Source organism: Sus scrofa, chromosome 12, assembly GCF_000003025.6.
Source record: "Sus scrofa isolate TJ Tabasco breed Duroc chromosome 12, Sscrofa11.1, whole genome shotgun sequence".
NCBI lineage: Eukaryota > Metazoa > Chordata > Mammalia > Artiodactyla > Suidae > Sus > Sus scrofa.
This window is the reverse complement of record NC_010454.4, coordinates 21456286-21479936: the sequence shown is the minus strand read 5'-3', so window position 1 is coordinate 21479936 and position 23651 is coordinate 21456286. Positions and strand designations below refer to the sequence as shown.

At 43.0% G+C, this 23651-nt stretch overlaps 3 protein-coding genes across 3 annotated transcripts; all 3 read right to left on the bottom strand.

The window, feature by feature from the left end:
* LOC110256009 (keratin-associated protein 3-2) lies at positions 2440-3220 on the bottom strand. The gene has a single exon (XM_021067010.1). The coding sequence runs from the start codon at positions 3115-3117 to the stop codon at positions 2818-2820; it is 300 nt and encodes a 99-aa protein (XP_020922669.1). The 5' UTR covers positions 3118-3220; the 3' UTR covers positions 2440-2817.
* On the bottom strand, positions 9283-10358 carry LOC110256008 (keratin-associated protein 3-3-like). The gene has a single exon (XM_021067009.1). It carries the CDS (start codon positions 9950-9952, stop codon positions 9650-9652), a length of 303 nt encoding a protein of 100 aa, XP_020922668.1. The 5' UTR covers positions 9953-10358; the 3' UTR covers positions 9283-9649.
* LOC110256010 (keratin-associated protein 3-1) lies at positions 22785-23414 on the bottom strand. The gene has a single exon (XM_021067011.1). The coding sequence runs from the start codon at positions 23343-23345 to the stop codon at positions 23049-23051; it is 297 nt and encodes a 98-aa protein (XP_020922670.1). The 5' UTR covers positions 23346-23414; the 3' UTR covers positions 22785-23048.

Here is a 23651-nt window from a genome sequence, read left to right as displayed (position 1 = left end):
AATAAACAAATAACCAAAGCCAAACCTAGAAATCTTAAATAAATGCATTAAAATAGTCTCTTATGACTTATTATTCATTGAGCAGAGTTGGGTTTTTTCTTTTTAGGGCCGCACTGATGGCATAGGGAAGTTCCCAGGCTAGGGGTTGAATCAGAGCTAGAGCTGCCAGTCTATGCCACGGCCATAGCAAAGTGGGATCCGAGCTGACTGTGCGACCTGCACCATAGCTCACAGCAATGCCAGATACTTAACCCATTGAGTGAGGCAAGAGATGGAACCCAAATTCTCACAGAGACTAGTCAGGTTCATTACCACTGAGCCACAGTGGGAACTCTGAGCAGAGTTGGGTTTGATTTTAGTAGTTCTCTTAATATTTCAACACTTGTGCTTAAAATTCTTAGTGTGCCAATGGTATAAGATGCAGTTCTGCAAAGGACATGAGTTCAAAGTTTCAAAAACATACTTGAAAGTTATAAATATCCACAGGAAAGTTATGATCCCACAGTGACCTAGAGTCAAAGGAAAAGTTTCTTTGAAAAAATAATCCACGTCTTGATTGTCCACCCATAGGTTCCAGGGGTTAAGGATCTGGCATTGTCACTGCTGAGGCTCAGGTCACTACTGTGGCATGGGTTCAATTCCTGGCCCAGGAACTTCTGCATAATGTGGACACAGCCAAACAATTTTACAAAAAGGATGTTACTAGATTTTCCCCCAATATAATTATACCATTTTACATTCTTGACAATAACATTTGAGAGATTTAGTTCCTCCGTATCTTCACCAACATGTGGTATTGTCAGACATTTATAATTAAAATGATTTTTTGGGTCACGTTTAAGTGTTACAGTTTAATTTACATTCTTTTGACTAATGATGTCGAGCAACTTTTCATGTATTTATTGGCCATTTGGATATCTTCTTTTGTGAAGTGACTTTTCAAATCTTCAGCGTATTTTTCATGGGCTGATTATCCAGGAGAAAGTATATGTTACTTGGCAATACAGTCTCTGCAGTTCTGCTAAATTGACCATCTCCAGGATTCTTTTATGCTTCCTGTAGGTCTGAGATTTCATTTGATATAATTATTCTTTTAAAGAAAAAGACTATTCTTTAGTGTTTTTCACAGTATAAATCTTCAGACATTTTTAATCAGTGTTGTTTATCTAAAAATATTTTTGCTTTCCTTTCAAGTTTTGAAGGCTATTTTGCAAGGTATTAGAATTCTGATTAACACTTTTTTTCACTTTCAGGACCTTAAAGATGAGGTTTGACTGAGCAGAGGTTAGATATCATTTTTCTCTTGATCCTTAGGCGTGGGTTTAGCTTTTTCTGGGACAGGTGTAATTTAGTGTGTTCTTTACTCGGGACTGTGATCCTTACTCTTTTCATAAGGCTCCTTACTCTTCTGGAATACGACTGAATGTCTAAGGGACTCAAAGAGCTTTGCCTGCTCCAGAAAGCCTGGAACTTCAAAGTCTTTTAGACTTGAATGACTTCTTGTATTTCCACTCAGCTCTTTATCCCCCAGCAGCCATTCTATGCTAGCATCTTGGAATTTCATCCTGTGTGCACGCAACGCAGCCTTTTGCAAGTACTTGAGCAGATCTTTTCCATAGACCTTTGCTCCTTCCCTCATACCTCATCCTCCTAGAACCCTACTGTGCAAATTCCAGCTGCCTGGACTTCATTTAGATATGCCACTTGTGTCTTGCCATGTCTGCAGCAAACCTCAGTATTCCCCTTTTAATTCTTTCCTGCTTCTCTGCTCCCATGCTCAGTTGGTGACCTAACACCACTGCCCAGTCTCTCTTTGGCAGCGTCTTCTTTATCATAGTCTTTTGATCTCCAGCTTCAGTCAATTTGTCCTTGACTATGTCTTTCTCTTCTTTATCTTTGGGGCAGCTATCTTGATTTCTTAATGGTTCTCACTTTTGTGGTACCACAGAAGTTTATTAATGCTACTGGTAGAGCACTTATATTTTTATCATAATACCATGCCTGGCATTCAATTAATAATGATCAGTTGTATGAGGGAATGAGAGGGTATTGTGTATGTATCTGCCTCATCCTCCAGACAGTCAGCTTATTTTTAGCAGGGACAATAAAATAGATTTTTAGTATGCTTATTGAATGGATGATATTGTTATTATTATTTTATTTTTTTGCAAAAACAGATCAGGCACATCTGGGTTAGTTGATTTATTATTTCATATTTGGTCTTACCTTAAACCATTTTTGGGGCAGAAAGTCAGAGAAGCTATGCCGATATACTGGACCATTTTATATGCAAAGCCATTTAGGTTTCTTGAAACAACAAGAACAATAAAAGCACCCTTTTCGATTTTTCAGATGTTCTCATTTCTTAAAATGCAGACCTTTGGATTCAAGAAATACACTCAATGAATTAACAAAAATAAACAGAAGTAACTATAGACATTTGTGCTATGCCAGAGATGTAAAATTTATTAGGATAATCATGAAGAAGTTCCTCAATTTCCAGAAAGATACCATTCAAGACTGGAAACAGAATTCCCAAAGCACCCAAAGAAAGATACACTTTCACATGAAGGAATCAAGCAACTTTGGCAAGTCTATGAGCATCCACCTATTCCAATTGCCCTAGTTTACTGATCTCTGATCCATGGCCATTGAAAATCTCTTGGTTTCTTTTTTATGGAGGTTGTCAATGAGAGTGCCATCCTTGTTCCAGCATTGAAAGTGGAGCCACATTTGTTGCAGGTACCGAGACAGGTGAATACTAGAGCTTCTGGGTTGACTCGTTCCACATCAGGCTCCGAGCAAAGCAGTCATCACTCAGCAGCATCTTGGGATGCAGGGCTCACTGCCGCCGGGCTGAACGTAGGTTGTAAGATTGAGGGTCTCCAGGCCAGGGGTGGGCTGGGAGGAGTTGAGCAGGAAGCAGGTGGGCACACAGGGCTGAGGGATGTGGCAGGGTGGGGGGCAGTTGTCACAGCAGATTGGCTCCAATAGCCAAGTCGTGTGGGGGCAGGTGCTGGGCAGGCAGACTCCACACCGGCAGAATTTGTCAGAGGAGCAGATGGTGGTGGCGGGGCCGGTGGGGACGCTGCAGCATCGGGCAACACAGCAGGCCATGGTGTTGGGAAACTGTGTTTTTGATCGGTTTGATTTAAAGAAAGCTGGGACTTCTTCTGAGATGTGAATGTCTCTCTTTTGCTCTGGAGCTCTTATATATCCTCTCCAGTGGGTGTTGGTCCAACCAGAAGGCTTCTTTCCTGGTTCTTGTTTGTGTTAGTGCACCCATTATCCTTTGATTGGTTTGACATTTAGAGGCTTGTAAAGAGTCTCTAGTTTCCTAATTAACCTTTATTTGAGTTCATTGCTAAATCGGAACTGATTACTCTTGCTATTTGTCACTGGAACACAAGCTTTATGAGGTATCACTGAAGGCTTCTGCTATTATAATTCCAACACCAGCCCTGACGGGAATATGCGTGATGTGTGCCTGTAGTATGTAGGTCTCTTCTCTGGTGCTGCTCAGTTTTTATTCTCATGACCCGTTGGTCTGATGAAGTATTCTTGTTTTAAAGAGAAGAACCTCGTTTCAGTAACTCTCTTTTAGCTTTTGGGTCTTTAAAAAATTATCTAATTTTTAATCGATGTGTCATCGATATGGAATATTGTATTAGTTTAGTCTGGGTACTTCTGAAGATCAAAATTACATTAATATGGGGAAATACGCTATTTTTCCAGTCTTTATCATCACATATTATGTATTCATTTAAAACTCTGAACTACATAGAAAGGTATAAAGAAGACAAATCATCCATAATTTTATCATCAGGAGAAATTCTCTACTAATGTTTCCATATATCCCTCTGGTCATTTTTCTATACATTTGTTTATCATTTTATTAAATCACAGGAGTTACATATATATATATAAAATATATAATATATATATCATATCTATCTTTGGCTACACTCTCGGCATGTGGAATTTCCGGGGCCAGGGATCAAACCTGGGCCCCAGTAGTGATAACTCCGGGTCCTTAACCCTCTGAGCTACCAGAGAACTCTCCTTGGAATCATATTGTGCCTACTGTCGTATAACTTGCCTTTTTGCTTAAACATATACATTTTCATTATCTTGTATTCTTAAGTATATTTGATAACGTTATTTTTAGTATTTCCTAGTGTTCATTGTAAAACTGTATTTCTAAGTTGCCTAAAAATCTTATCTTTTTCATCATTTAAGCTATTTGCAACTTTATGATAATTGTGGCCATAGTTACTATTGTCTATAAATCTTCATTCACTTTCCTGATCACTTCAGAAACGAGAGTAATTACTGGGTGGAATTATTGGACCAAACATTAAGGAGTGATATTTTAAGGCTTCTGATATTCATTGCCATACTGCTCTCCAGAAATGGGTCTATTTACCTTTTTTTTTTTTTCCCTATTATGTATTCCTAGCAACTCTGTTTGAGAATTCCTGTTTCCCTATGCTTATGGTGGATCTGTTATTTGAAAAGTGTTTCCCAATTTGGTGGGTGAAAAATGAAATTTTATTATTGTAGTATTTGTATTTCTTTTATAACTGTTGGGTTTGAACATTCGTGCATTGTCCATTTATCTTTCTAGTGAGAACAAGCTTGCTTCGTTTTCTTCTCTGCTAAGAATTGGAAAGTTGATTTTTTTTTTTTTTTTTGTCTTTTTAGGGCCAAACCCGTAGCATACGGAGGTTCCCAGGCTAGGGGTCCAATCGGAGCTGTAGCTGCTGGCCTACATCAGAGCCGCAGCAGCAACGTGGGATCCAAGCTGCATCTGCAAGCTACACCACAGCTCACGGCAATGCCAGATCCTTAACCCACTGAGCGAGGCCAGGGATCGAACCCGTGTCCTCATGGGTGCTAGTCGGGTTCGTTAACTGCTGAGCCACGACAGGAACTCTGAAAGTTGGATTTTTAACTTATTTCTATATAATAAGTAAAAGAATAATTAAGGACAGAGATACTAATATTGCTACTAGTGGAAAGTGAAGTAAAGGGGGTTCCTGCCGTGATGCAGTGGGTTAAAACTCCAACTGCAGTGGCTCGGGTTGCTTCAGAGGCTCTGGTTTGATCCCTGGCCAATGCGGTGGGTTAACAGATCTGGTGTTGCTGCAGCTGTGGCATAGGTTGCAGCCAGCTGTGGCTCGGACTCAGTCCCTTGTTTGGAAATTTCCATAGGCCTTGGGTGCAGCTACAAAAAAGAAAAAGAAAAACAGAAAAAGATAGTGAAGTTAAGGACCTAAACTAATTGGTCCACATTTGACCTTGTTCACTGTTATTGTTGTTGCTGTTGTTTTCCCCAGTGTCCTGCATTTTCTCCCCAGATAGTAGAGACTGGCTTCTAGTTCCAGTAGACGGCTGAAGCGTCAGGCTTGGCGCCTTCTGTAAGAGGGAGCGCAGAGTGGGCTCCTGTCCAGGGTTGTCCTGACAACTCAAGCCAATTTCCCCTCAACTGTGACTCACCCATCCTTCAAGCCTTCTCACTTCCTTTAGGTATTCTTGTATCTCAGTGCACAGTGGCGGGAAGCCCTGTGTGGTTTTTTCGGGAGATGGTGTAGATTCAGAAGGGCTACATTCAGGGTTATGAGAGCCCTTTTCCAGGTATTGCTGGTCACTTCTTGTTAGGGCAGGCAATGCACTTTTGAAGCCTCACCTCTCTCCTCTGCAAAATAGGGGTCTTTCCATTTGCCTTCTTCCCCTCTGAATACCATTGTGAGGCTCGCAGGAGCTAAAAATGGATTCAAGTCCACAGACAACCATAAAGTGCCATTCAGAGATATGTGATCATGGCCATTATCTGAGCGCGTCCCAGAGCAAACTCAGGGCAAGAGAAAGGGGAGGAAACATAGTGCAAAGAAGAAAAAATAGTTGAAAGGAGGAAAAAGAGCAACCTTATAGGAAATAGCAGATATTAATCTACCAGTTCACACCTATGGTTAGAGAACATGACTGGCATAGAAATGAATACATTTTTTTTGGTCTTTTTTTCCTTTTCTATGGTGGCTCCCGTGGCATGTGGAGGTTCCCAGGCTAGGGGTTGAATCAGAGCTGTAGACCCCAGCCTATGCCACAGCCACAGCAACGCAGGATCCGAGCCACGTCTTCAATGTACACCACAGCTCATGGCAACGCCGGATCCTTAACCCACTGAGCGAGGCCAGGGATCGAACCTGCAACTTCATGGTTCCTAGTCAGATCCGTTAACCACTGAGCCATGATGGGAACTCCAATAAATTTCAAATTAAGAAAAACTCTCAACGGTTCTTGCAAGAAGGGGTTCACGATCTCTGCTAAGGTCCCTAGATTCCTCTCGGATTGATTTTTGTGTGAATACCTGCAAAATTGCTCACCCTTTTACTCTGGACTGATTAATATTTTTTTCAGTATCTAAGAAATAATTCAACATGCATTTATTGAACAGTTGCCCTGTGCGAGGCACTGTGGTAAGTGGTGGATGCACAGCAGGGAGCAAAATAAACATTGTCTCTGCTTTCATGGACTTTAGAGTCTGGTGGGAGGTTTAGCGTATACACAATGGATTATTATAAATTACTGTTGCTATAATTTATGATAGGAAGGAAAACAATTGAGTTCCAAGAGCAAAAAATAAACAGAAGGGAGTTCCCGTAGTGGCACAGTGGTTAACAAATCCGACTAGGAACCATGAGGTTGAGGGTTTGGTCCCTCCCTTTGCTCATTGGGTTAATGATCTGGCTTTGCCGTGAGCTGTGGTGTAGGTTGCAGATGCGGCTCGGATCCTGCGTCGGATCCTGCGTTGCTGTGGCTCTGGCATAGGCCAGTGGCTACAGCTCCGATTGGACCCCTAGCCTGGGAACTTCCATATGCCGTGGGAGCGGCCCAAGAAATAGCAAAAAGACAAAAAAATAAAATAAAAAACAGAAGGAAATTATTTTGACGTTTTAAGAAAAGCATCATAAAGGGGTTTGCAGACTCTCACAATTAGAATTTCATGGCAGAAAAATAACAGTCTTATTTAGAATGCATATTATTCTGAGTAAACCTTTTAAGGATAAAGGAATTGTTCCTATTTGATGTGGAATAGTACGTTTTTACATTGGAAATTAGATTCAGGGTTACAGTTTAGAAGGTTGTAAAATATCGAGTTTATGAATAAACTCTCTCTTATTGGAAAGCCTTGCAGTACTTTATTGACATTTTCTCTGCAATGATCTCCAACACCTGGGAATAGTCCTTAGTTTACAAATTAGGGGAGTGAGTTCTAGAGAGATGAGATAACTTGCCTTCTATGGCCTGGTGACTGACTTGACTAAAAACATAAACATATGATCTCTTAGGAGTGAGCTACCTTTTATGTGGTTTAAAATGTAAGTTTAAAGTGTATGTCAGAGACGGAGTTCCCGTCGTGGCTCAGTGGTTAACGAATCCGACTTGGAACCGTGAGGTGGCGGGTTCGATCCCTGGCCTTGGCTCAGTGGGTTAAGGATCCAGCGTTGCTGTGAGCTGCGGTGTAGGTTGCAGATGCTGCTTGGATCCTGCGTTGCTGTGGCTCTGGCGTAGGCCGGTGGCTACAGCTCTGATTCGACCCTTAGCCTGGGAACCTCCATATGCTGCAGGAGCGGCCCAAGAAATGGCAAAAAGACAAAATAGAATAAAATAAAGTATACGTCAGAGATACTGAGCATATTTTATTTTTAGAAACAAAGGGTGCCCTTTTCCTTTAAGGAAATGCAGGAAAAACATGGTAATTCTTGATGAGATGGTAGATTTTCAAAGTGTTTAAAAATCTATATACACACACACACACACACACGAACTTGCCCAGTTTTAATTACACTTTTCTATAGTCAATGAAGCTATCTGTGACCATGAAGATGCAAATTAAAGATTGATAATAAAAAGAAATAGAAAGGAAAAGGGAAGTATGATTGTTAGTCTCTTGCTTCAAATCTCATTGCTTCAAGGGTTCAGCCTGAACCCCTCTGCACGGGGCAGGAGTGGGGAGGTGCTTCTCTCTCCGTGCCTCAGCCTCTCCCCGCTTCACTGCATCTGGGAGTTACTGAGCTGCTGTTGCGTCTGAAACAGCTCTTCCCACCTCTCCTGCCTTGTCACCTTTTAATGCTGAGCCTGGAGAGCTTGCAGGCTTTCGGTAACTTCCCCTCACCCTGACGCTGAGTCACCAAATGAATCCGGGGACTCCTTCTGCAGGCTTGCCGGGCACCACAGCAGCAATCACAGGGCATTATCATTACATTCATACCACAAACACCCAGATTTTGTGACTGCAAAAACTTGTCTGTCTCCTTCACCAGATTTGAGAGAAACTCGAGGGCATTTTAGGTAATAACATTTCTTCTGTCTTTATACTCTTAGTGTGGGTTTGGAGCCTGGCCCTGGGGAGGCACTCCAGAAATAATGGCCAAGTGAATGGACTAAATCCTTTGTTGACCTTATCCTAGGTCAAGGCCCATCTTCCCATGGCTTCCAAGTTCTTTTCATTCAAAGCTGAGCTGTTCATAAGCCTATGGGATCCTCTAAGAAATCCTCCCCCTGTATGAGACCAAAAGCACAAGGAAAACATTTAAAAACATGTTTATTTAGGAGTTCCTGTCATTGTGGTTCAGAGGAAACGAATCTGACTAGCATCCCTGAGGATGCAGGTTCGATCCCTGGCCTTGCTCAGTGGGTTAAGGATCTGGCGTTGCCGTGAGCCGTGGTGTAGGTCAAAGAATTGGCCTGGATCCCGAGTTGCCGTGGCTCTGGGGCAGGCCAGTGGCTGCAGTTCCAATTTGACCCCTAGCCTGGGAACCTCCATATGCCTCGGGGTGGGGCCCTAAAAAGACAAAAAATAAAAAAATAATTACAGAATGAAAGGCAGACGTGCAAGGAGTTGAATCCTGGTTTCCTTAGCAACTAACTTTGCAACTTTGCGAGTATTGACTCACTCTTAAAACTGCATTTTCCTCATCTCTTATGCTGTTTTAAGAGTCAGATGAGTGAATAGAGTGATATACCTGGCAAAGGATGGGCAAATAAACGTTGGCTCACCCTCAAATTGTATTTATTTGAGGAAGAAAAGAGAAGATACACACTTTAAAGTTAGCAAGCCAGCACTTTTAAAGTTAGCAAGCCGTGTTAATAAGCTAGTTTCCATCATTCCTCTGAGATGCTTTAAAATAAATAAATAAATAAAAGGATTATCTTAGCATTACCTTTCTTCAATGAAAGAAACATACCCAAACCTCTAACATAAATGAAGAACACATCTCACCACACAAGTAAAGTTTATTGGAAAACCCATCAAGAAATTAATTTCCCTCTAGGAAAACACCCGTCCAAGAAATGGGATCCAAGAAGCCACATGATCAGGAAAGTGGAGTCTGAGGTCTTGTAGATTTCAGTACTGTTTTGATTAGAGATGACGTTCTCTGCCCAAATGAATCCAATGGTTACTTAGCGAAATAACCATTTAAAAAGTCTTGATTTTCTTTCCATTATGATGAGAGGCAGGTTTTCCACATCTAGGCCAACTGGTCTGCCTCAATATCTGATAAAATCTGGAGGCAAGTGAATGCTGAGGACACAGCCCAGCCTGCGTTCTTTACTGCCAGGCGCTGAGGGCGTCAGCCATCACTCAGCAGCATCTTGGGATGCAGGGCTCGCTGCAGCCAGGCTGAACGTGGGTTGTGAGATTGAGGGTCTCCAGGCCAGGGGTGGGCTGGGAGGAGTTGAGCAGGAAGCAGGTGGGCACACAGGGCTGAGGGATGTGGCAGGGTGGGGGGCAGTTGTCACAGCAGATTGGCTCCAGTAGCCAAACAGTGTGGGGGCAGGTGCTGGGCAGGCAGACTCCACACCGGCAGAATTTGTCAGAGGAGCAGATGGTGGTGGCGGGGCCAGTGGGGACTCTGCAGCAGTAACGGATCGCGGAGCAAGCCATAGTATCGGGAATCTGGTTTGCTTTGGTTTCTTGGAGAGAAAGACGAGATTTCGAGAATGCAGATGTCTCCTCTGACTTTTGGGCTCTTATATACTTTGCTCATTGAGCGTTGGTCCAACCAGAAGGCTTCCCCTCATTGTGGTTTATGTCACTCTTTTCCACCAAGATTCTCTAATCAGTTTGGTATTTACTTGTCCACTAAGAGTTTCTGCCCTTATTAAAGGAATCATGTTTTTGACTCATTGACTTGTTATTTCTTGTCATATGATCACAGTTTACCTTCACAGGGCTGTGGAATGTCAAATCGTACATAAATTACGGATAATCAGTCTAAGTGACTCTTCAGCTATCATTTCAGAGGCTAAATTCTTCTCCTTTTTTCCCCCTTAGTTTTAAATAATATGCATAACATGATCAGGATTTTTAATGAGTAATTTCCAAATATGCAACTCAAATCATTTATTGGATCATTTTCTACTCAATATTGTCAACAAAGACATGGCTACTTATAGATGAATGTTGCGCATAACTATATGAGTCTCAGACATATTTGCCTTATTTATTGATGATATAATTTAAATTTTATCGAGACAGCAAGGTGAAAGCCTGAATGGAATAAATGAAATCCATTTCATTATTTTAATAAGTCTATAGTGAGTTCCTAAAAGTTGTATTACTCTATGGGTTAAGGTTTTTTTAAAATTTAAATATTTTTTAAATTAATTAATTTATTTTTGTCTTTTTCAGGCCACACCAGCGGCAATGGAGGTCCCCAGGCTAGGGGGTGAATTGGAGCTATAGCTGCTGATCTACGCCACAGCCACAGCCACGCAGGATCCGAGCTGTGTCTTTGACCTACACCACAGCTCATGGCAACGTGAAATCCTTAACCCACTGAATGAGGCCAGGGATCAAACCTACATACTCATGGTTACTAGTCAGATTCGTTTCCACTGAGCCACAATGGGAACTCCTAATTTTTTTTTGTTTTGTTTTTGTTTTTTTGTTTTTTGTTTTTTGTTTTTTGTCTTTTTGCTATTTCTTGGGCCGCTCCCTCGGCATATGGAGATTCCCAGGCTAGGGGTCCAGTCGGAGCTGTAGCCATCGGCCTACACCAGAGCCACAGCAACGCTGGATCCGAGCCGCGTCTGCAACCTACACCACAGCTCACGGCAATGCTGGATCGTTAACCCACTGAGCAAGGGCAGGGACCGAACCTGCAACCTCATGGTTCCTAGTCGGATTCGTTAACCACTGCGCCATGACGGGAACTCCGGAACTCCTAATTTTTTTAAAACAGTCTCTTGGAGTTCCCTGGTGGCCTAGTGGTTAAGGATTCGATATTATCACTGTTGTGGCTCATATTTGATCCCTGGCCTGGGAACTTCTGCATGCCATGGGCAAGACCAAAAAAAAAAAAACCAAAAAAACAAAACTCCTTCCCCCAGAGACCCCAGTCTCTGTTCTCAAAGTTGTGCCAACGTTGTAACAAGTCAAAGTGTCAATTTACTGGAAGAGAAGACCTACCCACTTCCTACTGATAGGGAAATGTACCCTTAAAAGAAAATTATCCCCATCTTCCTTCATTTTCTCAGGAATTATATACTTTAAAATAAGATGAAACAGGCAAGAAGAAGTCATAAGATTCACAAAGAAACCATCAGTCCTGGGAGGGGATCTGGTCCAGTCTGGAGATTTGGCACCATGGCATTCATAGAAGTCGTTTTTTTCTAATGACATATTCCCGCCCTGGTGTCTTGGTTTTCATATCTCAGGTCGTCAGCAAGGTTGTAAATTCCTTTGAACCTTCTTCACCTCAGGTGGCCTTGGTTTGCCTCCTGCGGGCTGGCCGATGAGGAGGTCGAAGCAGATCCTTGCCGGTGTGAAATTCATCACGGTTCCACGTGTCCACGAACTGCCCCACTCGCAGCCCCCCAGCAACTCGGGGAGGAGCACCTGCGTCACACAGGCTTTGGGTGGCAGATGGTTGTTGACTAAAAGCAAAGTACAGAATCTCTTGTCTCTGAGGGCACATTTATGGCAGGACACTCTGACCTGCTTCTCGGAGAAGAAGGCGGGCTCAGACACATCCGTGGAAAATAATACATGTCATTGGTAAGGCAGCCTCGTGGACGTTGAGGAGTCGTTTGTGAAGTTGGTTTGACTTGGACATAAATATTGATGTTTATTATAAAGCACATTAAATAGAAGCGAAGGTGTACCCCTGTGACCATGGTCATATTGTTTCTTTTTTTTAAATTTTATTTAAATTTATTTATTTATTTATTTATTGCTTTTTAGGGCCACACCCGAGGCATATGGAGGTTCCCAGGCTAGGGGGTCCAATTGGAAATGCAGCCGCTGGCCTATGCCAGAGCCACAGCAACATGGGATTTGAGCCCTGTCTGCGACCTACACCACAGCTCAGGGCAACGCCGGATCCTTAACCCACTGAGCAAGGCCAGGGATCAAACCTGCATCCTCATAGATCCTAGTCTGGTTCATTAACCACTGAGCCATGTATTTTTATTTGAGTATAGTTGATTTACAGTGTTGCGTCCATTTCTGCTGTACGGCTTAGTGACCCAGTTGTACATACATATACATTCTTTTTCTCATAGTATCTCCCATCATGGTCTATCCTGAGAGATTGGATATAGTTCCCTGTGCTGTTCAGCAGGACCTCGTTACTTATCCAGTCTAAATGTAATAGCTCGTATCTACCAACCCCAGACTTCCCATCCATCTCTCACTTCCACCCCCCTCTTCCTTGGCAACCATAAGTCTGTTCTCTATGTCCATGAACCTGTTTCTGCTTTGTAGATACTTTCACTTGTGCTGTAATTTAGATTCCACATATGAGTGAGATCATATGGTATTTGTCTTTTTCTTTCTGACTTAATTCAATTTTTTTTTTCTTTTTTAGGGCCATGCTTATGGCACATAGAAGTTCCCAGGCGAGGGGTCGAATTGCTGCTGTGGCTGCCAGTCCACGCCACAGCTACAGCAACGCAGATTTGAGCCGCATCTGCAGCCTATACCACAGCTCACAGCAACATCAGATCCTTAACCCACTGAGTGAGATCAGCAATATCCGAGCCACATCTGTGACCTACACCACAGCTTGCAGCAATGCCAGGTCCTTAACCCACTGAGTGAGGCCAGGGATCGAACCCGCATCCTCACAGACACTATGTTGATTCTTAACCCGATGAGCCCCAGTGGGACCCCCTAAAATTGTTTTGCATTCAAAGCTTCACCTGGATGAGACAATGAAAAAAACGTGGCTCGGCTCAATGTCTGTCTCTTACTGCCAGTTCTTCAACCTCTATAAAGATGTCTATGAGTTACTTCCAGAGGCAGGGAAAAAATTAAAATTACAAGTAGTGGCTGACCTTGGAATTTAAAATGACTCCAAAGTTAAGAGTTTAATATATTTTATTATCTGCGGAATTTTCTTCACATAGTCACATATCCCTGTGAGGCCTTCTTTTGACTGGGAGATTTATGTGGATGTCAGCAGAAAGGGTAATTCTGCTGGGCATATTTATAGGTTCCTGATGCATGCATGTGTCAAGAGTCGGGTAATTATGGCATTAAACATTGAGACAGCACATGGTTTGGGGAGCAGTGGTGTTTATTGCAAATAAGGATGTCCATGAGAGCGTTTTTTCCACTTCTCATTTGAAATCATTGTTCAAAACGCAGAACACTTCACAGAGTTCCCCTTGTGGCTCAGCAGGTTAAGGACCCAACTTTGTCTCCATGAGGATGTGGATTTGATCCCTCACCTCACTCAGTGGGTTAAGGATCTGGCATTGCCACAAACTGTGGCATAGGCCGCAGCAGTATCTCGGATCTGGTGTTGCTGTGGCTGTGGCGTAGGTCTCAGCTGCAGCTTTGATCGGGTCCCTGGCCTGGGAACTTACCTATGCCACAGGTGCAGCCTTTAAAAAAACAAAACCGCAGAACACGTCTGCAAAACTGAAGGCACAGGGTCAGAACATTTCGTAGCTTCTAATTAAAGGCTGCTGAGCAGCTCTTTGTGACTATTGCAGGCCTTTAGGGCAGTGTGGGCAAGCTCGTTGAGTCATCTTTGGTCAGCAGCTCGGGGCTCTGCATTCCCAGAGCTGGACGCAGGTGGTGACAGAGACGCCACTCAGGTTTGGAGCAGGGTGGCTGCTGTGGAGCAGCCAACACGATGGCACATAGGAGTCAGGCACGCAGCAGGGTGGGGGACAGGTGTCGCAGCAGGTGGGCTGAAGGAGGCTGATCTCATGTGAGCAGGTGCTGGGCAGGCAGACTCCACATGGACCGCACACATCAGAGGAGCCGATGGTGGTGGCGAGTCTGGTGGGGATGCTGCAGCTTCCTTGCAGACAGGACTTACAGCAAGACATGGAGACAGTGGATCAGGTAGATTTTGGTTGCAAAGAAAGGTTTTCTCTTCCAAAGTTGTCCTCTGTGTCTTTTATAACCACCCGTCTCAGGGAACATGGCTTCTGCCCATCAGAATGTTTCCTCGTCATTGTTTGTATAATGCCGTACAAATAACTCGCTATATTCTTATTTATCAACAACGGAAGAGCTCTCCTTCAGTTTTATTTGGTTGTGTTGCTACGTTCAAACTTGCTTCCTGGTGCAGTTTCAAAATGGTGTCAATGTAGGCTCTCCACTTACCTATGCACAGGTAAATAATCAGTATCTACTCTTTTTAAAATTTATTTTATTTTTATTATAGTTGATTGACAGTGTTGTGTCAATTTCCGCTGTACAGCATACTGACCCAGTCATACATATACATGCATTCTTTTTCTCGTAGTATCTCCCATCATGGTCTATTCTATCCCAAGAGACTGGATATAGTTCCCTGTGCTGTACGGACCCCATTGTTTATCCATTCTAAAAGGAATAGTTTGCATCTATCACCCCCAAGCTCCCCATCCAACCCCCACTTCCACCCCCCTCCCCCTTGGGCAACCAGAAGTCTAGGCCCGTGAGTCTGATCTACTCTTTCCTCTTTTTCACCAACCAGAATGTGTACTTAGAAGGAATCACTGCTGAGTGTGAGGAGTCAAGAGGGATTCCCCAAGAAGTTAGAAATGATCCCTCTCAGAATGTGTGCCTGGATCTATTCGGGAAGTCAAAACCCGTGGGATGGTTTATTTTAGCAGATTCAGGGCTTGCTGGCTTTTCATGGGTTTGAGGAGATAAATAAATATTGACGATATGTCGGATGATCTTGATGGGGACGTTCAGAGCCCGCTGGATCATTTTCACTACCTCGTCTATGTATGCGATTATGTATAAACATAAACAAGCTCTCAGGTTTAGAAAGGACGTTGGCTTTTTTAAACCAGAGGTGAGAACATATTAACACATTGATTCATGAGACAATCCAGGGCCTGAAAAATGAATTTGGCTCTCTTTGCAAACTAGCATGAAAAGTTCTTTCTTTTGAGATAACCAAACTGCCAACTTGCCTATTCTACTTTTTCTAAATCACTGCCAAAGCGGATGATCACTATCAAACAGACAGCTGCCTCTAAAAAGTTCCTTCCACTTATTTCGGTTACAGTGTTACGATATCATGGCTAAAGCCCATATGTAACTAGAGGAAAGGAGACTGGTCAGCAAATGCATTCACGGTGAGTCAAGTAGTTACTGAATCTCTTGTTTGTTTGCTTGTTTGCTTTTTAGGGCTGCCCCTGCAGCATATGGAGGTTCCCAGGCTAGGGGTCAAATCGGAGCTATAGCTGCCAGCCTACACCACAGCCACAGCAATGCAGGATCTGAGCTGCATCTGCGACCTACACCACAGCTCACGGCAACGCCGGATCCTTAACCCACTGAATGAGGCCAGGGATCGAACCTGCAACCTCATGGTTCCTAGTCGGATTCATTTCCGCTGAGCCACAACGGGAACTCCCCGAATCTCTGATAGTAGGAGAGATAGAAACATAGAAGACATGGTGCCTGTCCCCAAGGAGTACGTGTTCAGATGGAAAAGGTTAGACATCCCTTTGCACGTAATCCATACAACATATAATTAAGTACATGATGGGGAAATGACAGAGTTTCAGAGATGGGTCTGAATCTTGATCATAACTTACATGCTGAGAGAACTAGATGAAGTTACAAACTTGGGGGATTCAGTTTTTTCAGTTACAAACGTGGGAAAAATAGGAGGTCCTGTTGTAGCTCAGGGGTAATGAAGCCGGCTAGTATCCGTAAAGACCAGCTTCCATTACAGGCCTCGCGCAGTGGGTTAAGGATCTGGGGTGTAGGTGGCAGACTCAGCCCGGATCTGGCGTTGCTGTGGCTGTGGTGTCAGCCTGTGGCTGCAGCTCTGATTCAACCCCTACCCTGGGAACTTCCATATGCTGTGGGTGCAGCCCTAAAAAGACAAAAACCAAAAATCAAAAAACCAACCCACAAATTTGGGAAAAAGAATTACCTACTATAGGCTTATTGCAAAAGCTAGATTAAGTGAGAATTACATATGCAACTCATTCAGCACTGTGTATGGTACAGTAGAGTCACGAAATAAATGGCAATTTCTCCTCCGGAGATTGTGAGAATTCCCATAAGAAGAAATATGATGAAAGAGGGCTGAAAGACCACAAGTTCTTCATGTAGGGTTTGGGGTAAATTGTTCTGATGAGAAATGCTTTGAAAAGTTAAGGAAAGCAGGAGTTCCCATTGTGGCTAAGTGGTTAACAAATCCGACCAGGAACCATGAGGTTGCAGGTTCGATCCCTGGCCTTGGCTCAGTGGGTTAAGGATCCAGCGTTGCTGTGAGCTGTGGTGTAGGTTGCAGATGTGACTCAGATCCAGCATTGCTGTGGCTCTGGTGTAGGGCGGCGGCTACAGTGCCAATTAGACCCTAACCTGGGAACCTCCATATGCCTCGGGAAGCGGCCCTAGAAAAGGCAAAAAGACCAAAAAAAAAAAAAAAAAAAAAAGTTAAGGAAAGCAATGACTTCTATCACACTGCTCTGTCTACCCACAGCACGGCCCCAGCAGAACTGGCCATGCCTCTATTGCACCCATATCCACCCATATCACTTTGCTGCATTTTGGGGGTGCACACATTGTTTTCTCTTCCTGCGAATGTAATCTTCAAAGAAGGTACTAGGTCTCATTTTTCTGACTTCCTTGTTATCTTGTACAGACCCTGGATCACGAGGTGGAGTCTGAGGTCAGAATACATGGAATGCATAGCTAAGGAGGTTTAGAAGTTGATAACGAGCATTTATGGGTTGCTTCTGTATCCAGGTTAGTCAGGAAAACAAGCCAACAAAATCCTCACATAATGATTTCAACAGAGAGACTCTTAAAATACGAAATTGGTGAAGCAGGTATGGGAAGACGGAAAAAGCAAAACGAAATGAAAAAATAGGTAAGAGGAGTTCCCGTCGTGGCGCAGTGGTTAACGAATTTGACTAGGAACCATGAGGCTGCGGGTTCGGTCCCTGCCCTTGCTCAGTGGGTTAAGGATCCTGCGTTGCCGTGAGCTGTGGTGTAGGTTGCAGACGCGGCTCGGATCCCGAGTTGCTGTGGCTCTGGCGTAGGCCAGTGGCTACAGCTCCGATTAGACCCCTAGCCTGGGAACCTCCATGTGCCGCAGGAGCGGCCCAAAGAAATAGCAAAAAGACAAAAAAAAAAAAAAAAAAAGAAAAAAAAAGGTAGGAAACACAAGAAGCAGCTATGAGAGAGAGGGCTGGGAATGAAGGAAAGAGGTGGCGGTTGACTGGACCCGGAGCTTGGAAGAGTGGCCCTACAGAGCTGGCCTCAGCCCAGAGGAGAAGCCCGTGGGACCAGAGCTTGCACCTTCGTGGGCAGAAGGTGGCGAGTTTCCCCTGCTGATGCTGGTGATTCTGAGGAGGTGAAATGATGCTGTTTTTTGGAGAGTGAGAAGAAGCTGGAAACTAGAACCTGCTGCTCCTGCCTGAGGAAAGACTGTTGCTAGGGCAACAGGACCCCCTCTTTCCTCCTTCAGCCATACGTGCTCCTTCTAGTGCCCCCTACTGGTGGAATCCAGTAGAAAACCAGCCAGAGGAGAAAGAGTCTTCATTCCAGCATCTGAGTATTAACAGGTGAACTTAGAGGCTGACAGTCAGCACACACTGTTCTAAGGGCTGAACATATTTTAATTGACGTACTCTTCACTACAGTTTTAGGAGGTACATACTTTAAAAAAATTAGCTGTTTATTTTTAAATAATTTTAGATTACAGAAAGGTTGCAAAGATAGTACAGTATTCCTGTGCGTCTCTCCTTCTCATTCCCTTAGTGCTAATATCTTACGATACCATTGTGCGTATGTTGGAACCAAGAAGCTAATGTTGATACATTACTGTTGATTAGACTTCAGGCAGTGTATCCATTGTGTACACTGTTACTAGTTTTTTTCACTAATGTCCTTTGTTCCAGGAACCAGTCTGAGCTATCATATGATATATATATCATGTCTTTTTAGTTTCTTCTGGTCTGTGTTAGTTTCTCAGTCTTTCCTGGTTTTTCATGATCTAGACAGTTTTGTAGTGTATCAGTCAGGTATTTTGCAGGGTACATACTGCCTTTTTTTTTTTTTTTTTTCAATGGCTGCACCCATAACATGTTGAAATTCCTGGGCCAGGGGTTGAATCCCGAACCGAAGCTGTGACCCATGCTGCCACTACAGCAACACTGGATCCTTTAACCCACTGCAGCGGGCTGGTGATCAAATCCACACGTCTGCAGCAACCCGAACCGCTGTAGTGGGACTTTTAACACACTGTACCATAGCGGGAACTCTGGGTACACACTGCTTTTAATCTTATTTAACAGTTGAGGAACCTTAGGCATCGGGGAGTTAAATAGCTTGATCAAGAATACAGAAGGATTAAGGAATTGAGGTACCATTTAAAGCAAAACAACCTGGTTTCAGAGACCACGCTCTTGAGGATTGAGTAGGGGGCATTGCTCTGAAGAGACAGAAGTCTCTTCTGACAGAGATATGGTTTGGGCTGGGGAGAGAGGCACAGAATACTTGACTCAAGGTCAGCGAGGAGACTGCTTTTGATCAGTGGTGCGGTGTCCAAAGTCTATGTTTGGCTAGAGTCCATGAAGATAGAAAAGCTGGAGGCCAAGGAGCAATTTTAAGGAAAATTATCTGATTTGGTTTTCTATTCTATTCTCAAGTATAAACTATCTTTAAGAAGGGCTGGTTTTGGGGAGTTCCCGTCATAACTCAGGGGTCAACGAACCCTACTAGGATCCATGAGGATGAGGGTTCGATCCCTGGCCTCGTTCAGTGGGTGGGGGAATCCAGCGTGGCTGTGGGTCTCAGACTCAGCTCAGATCCCGCGTTACTGTGGCTGTGGTGTAGGCCAGTGGTTGTAGCTCTGATGGGACCCCTAGCCTGGGAACATCCATGTACTGTGGGAATGGCCCTAAAAAGCAAAAAAAAAAAAAAAAAAAAAAAAAAAGAGTGTTTTGTTTTGTCTTTTTTTACCTTGAACGAGGTCATTGAAACTCATCAGAAAATTGAAAATGTGTCCAAGCTGCCAAATATTTCAACGCAAGTCTAATGAGCCAGTTGGTATTTTTCTTGTGCTGATGTTGCTAAGCAGTATTTAAAGTCTGACTGTAAAAAAGAAACAAACCATGCTTTGTTTTCACCTTAGAAACCTAAACAGTTTTTCCTATACCCACTGTGTACACTCATTTTGTCTTAAGTTATAATCACCACAGAGAAAGCTGTTACCGTATATAACCAAATAGACAATTAGAGAAATAGTAGAACACGCATTGTCAAGTAGCATACTCTCTTCTGGATAAAAAGATCCAAGCACGATCAATTTTCTTTTGGGCACATTGCAGATGCTTTGGTGTAGAGGAAAGTGGAGGGACTCAGACTTTAGGCGGTTTTAGGTTTAACCCCTTTTCTGCCACTTACTGTTTGTATAACTTTCGCAAGTAACTTTTTTCTTTTTTTTTTTCTTTTCTTTTTTTCTTTTTATGGACACACCTGTGGCATGTGTAAGTTCCAAGGCCAGAGGTCAAATCCAAGCTGTAGCTGTAGTCTATGCTCCAGCCACGGCAACACCGGATCCTTAACCCGCTGAACGAGTCCCAGGATGGAAGCTGTATTCTCACCGGGACAATGCTGGGTTTGTAACCTGCTGAGCCACAACGGGAATTCCCACAAGTAACTTTCTTAGTGTCAGTTTTCTCACCTGTACAGCGTGAAGAAAATGGGAGCCACCTCTTAGTGTTTTTGTTAGAGAATAAATGAGATAATACCCATGTAGCCCATGCCAGTGTGCCTAGCAGATAGTCGCCAAATATTAGCTATCACTTCTGAATGTGGCAAAAGTTATAAGGTTGGATAGGGTTGGCTAGTCACGTGGCATATTTGTTACTTAAAATGTTTCTGGATAATATAGAGCCACAGAAAGTTAAAACGGAAAGTGACTTTAGAGAGAATTTGGTCAACTAGCCCACTTTACTCATGTAAAACCTGAGGCCCAAAGAGCTCAAGAGACTTGATCAGGGACACAAAGGCAGCCTGAAGCAGTGCCAGGACTGGAACACACATTGTCTTGTTTCCATTTGGGGCTTTTTAACTAGCCAAGGGCCCTTGAATGCTTCAAGGCCCACAGTGGTAATAAAAGGACATGTAGTTATTTTCAATATTAAAAATAAAATCTCAATATTTATCCTTTATAAGCATGTATGAAAACATTAAATTTTTTGCTTTTGACTGAAAAAGAGGTAAGTTGGCACACTAGGAATGGTTATCTTGTATTAATCTTAAAATTGTTACTATGCTACAAAGCTACAGTCACCTATGGCAGTGACACAAAAACAGACATTCAGATCAATGGAATCAAATAGAGAGCCCAGAAATAAACTCACACCTGTATGGTCAAATAATCTACAGCAAAGGAGGCAAGTATATAAAGTGGAGAAAAGTCTCTTTAGTACGTCTACAGATAACAAGTGCTGGAGAGGGTGTGGAGAAAAGGTAAACCCTCCTACACTGTTGGTGGGAATGTAAATTGGTACAACCACTATGGAAAACAGTCTGGAGGCTCCTCAGAAAACTATATCTAGAATTACCATATGCTCCAACGATCCCACTCTTGGGCATATATCCAGACAAAACTATAATTCAAAAAGATACATGGACCCCTTTATTCACTGCAGCACTATTTGCAATAGCCAAGACATGGAAACAACCTAAATGTCCATAGACAGATGAATGGATTAAGCAGATTTGGTACAATGGAATACTACTCAGCCATAAAAAAGAATGAAATAATGCCATTTTCAGCAACATGGATGCAACTAGAGATTCTCATACTAAGTGAAATAAGAAAGAGACAAATACTGTATATATAGAAGAATGATATTAGAATATTCTCTAACACTAACACCGGGCCAGAGATCAAATCCAAGTTTACACAAAAATAAACTCAGGTGGATTAAAGACCTAAATGTAAGCCTGGAAACCATAAAACTCCTAGAAAAAGTATAACTGGCACACTCTGACATAAATCATAGCAATTTTTTTTGGCTCTGTCTCCTAAAACAAAGGAAATAAAAGCAGAAAATAAACAAATGAGACTGAATCCAGCTTAAAAGTGTTTGCACAGCAAAGGAAACCATAGAGAATACAAAAAGACAACCTACAGAATGGGAGAAAATATTTGCAAATGATACAACCAATAAGGGGTTAATATGTAAATTATATAAACTCAGCATAAAAAAAAAAAAGTTGATAAAATGCCTCAGTAGGTATTTTTCCAGAGAAGACCACCAGATGACCATTGGTACATGACAAGATGCTCAACATCATTAATCATCAGAAAAATGAAAATCAAAGCTGCTATGAAATATCACCTCACACCTGCCAGAATGGCAATCATCACAAACAGCTATTAATGGGAATGTGCAGAAAAGGGAAACTTTGTATCCTGTTGGTGGGGGTGTAATTTGGTGCAGTCACTGTGGAAACAGCATGGTTTTTCCTCAGAAAACTAAAAATAGAACCATCATATGATCCAGTTATTCCACTTCTGGATCTTTGTCTGAAGAAAACAAAAATACTAATGTGAAAAAATATACATACCCCAGTGTTCATAGCAGCATTATCTACAATAGCCCCCAGGTGGAAGCAACCTAAGTGTCCCTCAACAGATGAATGAATAAAGGAGAAGTGGTATATCTATTCAATGGAATACTATTCAGCCATAAAAAAGAGTGAAAATTTTCCATTTGCAATAACATGGATGGACTTGGGGGTATTATGCTTAATGAAATAAGTCAGAAAGAGAATGACAAATTCTGTACAATATAGCTTACATGTGGGATGTAAAAAAATATAATAAACTAGTGAATATAACAAGAAACAGATTCACAGATAAAGAAACTCTTGGTTACTGGTGAGAAGGATGGGGGAGGGACAAGACAGGGTAAGGGACTGAGGTACAAACTATTACATGTTAATTAAATAAGCTACGAAGATGTAGTGTACAGCACAGGGAATATAAAAATACTCTGTAATAACTACACAAAGAGCATAACCTTTAAAAATTATGGCTTACCACGTTGGACACCTTAAACCTGAAATTTAGTATTGTAAATCAACTCTACTTGATTTAAAAAACAGGGAAAAAAGATCCTACAAAATGACCGGCTGAATATTTCACTTTTCAGCTTATCACAAAGAACCAGTATCTAATTTTTCAATGATTCCACCATGGGATAACTCTTGGGAAATATGACAACCTGCTGTCTTAGGCAGGTAGCCCACTTTGCCTAAGAAGACACACAAAGCCACATTTGCTAAGCCAGAATGACGTTTATTAAGGAAGAGTCAAAAAGATTCTTTCTCAAAGAGCAATGAAATACCCTAAAAGACAGAAAGAAGGTCTCCAACTCTCCTCGAGAGAAGGAAGGATTAAGAAGTCGGGCACATGCAGGAAAACACCGCCCTGGCAGATGCGATTGGTTTAGACGGACGTCGGTAGTAGTGAGGGTGGAAGCCCGGATGAGGCGTAAGACGTTGAGCAGCTCATCACAGGACCGTGCAAAGCCGTGGCTACTTAACAGCGGGGCTCACAGCGACTTTCACAGCCAGGCTGAACGATGGTCGTCAGGTCGATTCCACTCAGCCCGGGGGTGGGGTAGGAAGAGTTGAGCAGCCAGCAAGTTGGCACGTAGGTGTCAGGCTCACAGCAGGGTAGGGGGCAGTTGTCACAGCAGATGGGCTGGAGGAGGCTGACCTCATGGGGGCAGGTGCTGGGCAGGCAGACTCCACACCGGCAGAATTTGTCAGAGGAGCAGATGGTGGTGGCGGGGCCGGTGGGGACCCTGCAGCACTGGGAAACACAGCAGGCCATGGTGTCGCGAGTTGGGTTTTGGTTGGGTTGAGGAGAGAAGTCTCTTGGTGTCTCGATGCTTCTGTCCTCTGCTCTGGCTCTTATATACCCGCCTCTCGGGGCGTCAGACCTATGACCCAGGTTATTTTCCCCCGTGTTTCAGTTTATAGCTGTCCCCATAAAAGACATCTAATTACTTAAGTGTTTATTACTTAAGACACACTCCTCACCCCGTAAAAGGCATTTAGGTTGCTTTGTTGTCAAATTAGGACTCTGTACATTGGCTGTGTGTCACGGCATAGACATTTCATTTCAGTCTTCAAAGGC

Coding starts and splice junctions, on each gene's coding strand:
- LOC110256009 (XM_021067010.1), bottom strand. CDS start 3,117: ATGGCCTGCTGTGTTGCCCGATGCTGCAGCGTCCCCACCGGCCCCGCC.
- LOC110256008 (XM_021067009.1), bottom strand. CDS start 9,952: ATGGCTTGCTCCGCGATCCGTTACTGCTGCAGAGTCCCCACTGGCCCC.
- LOC110256010 (XM_021067011.1), bottom strand. CDS start 23,345: ATGGCCTGCTGTGTTTCCCAGTGCTGCAGGGTCCCCACCGGCCCCGCC.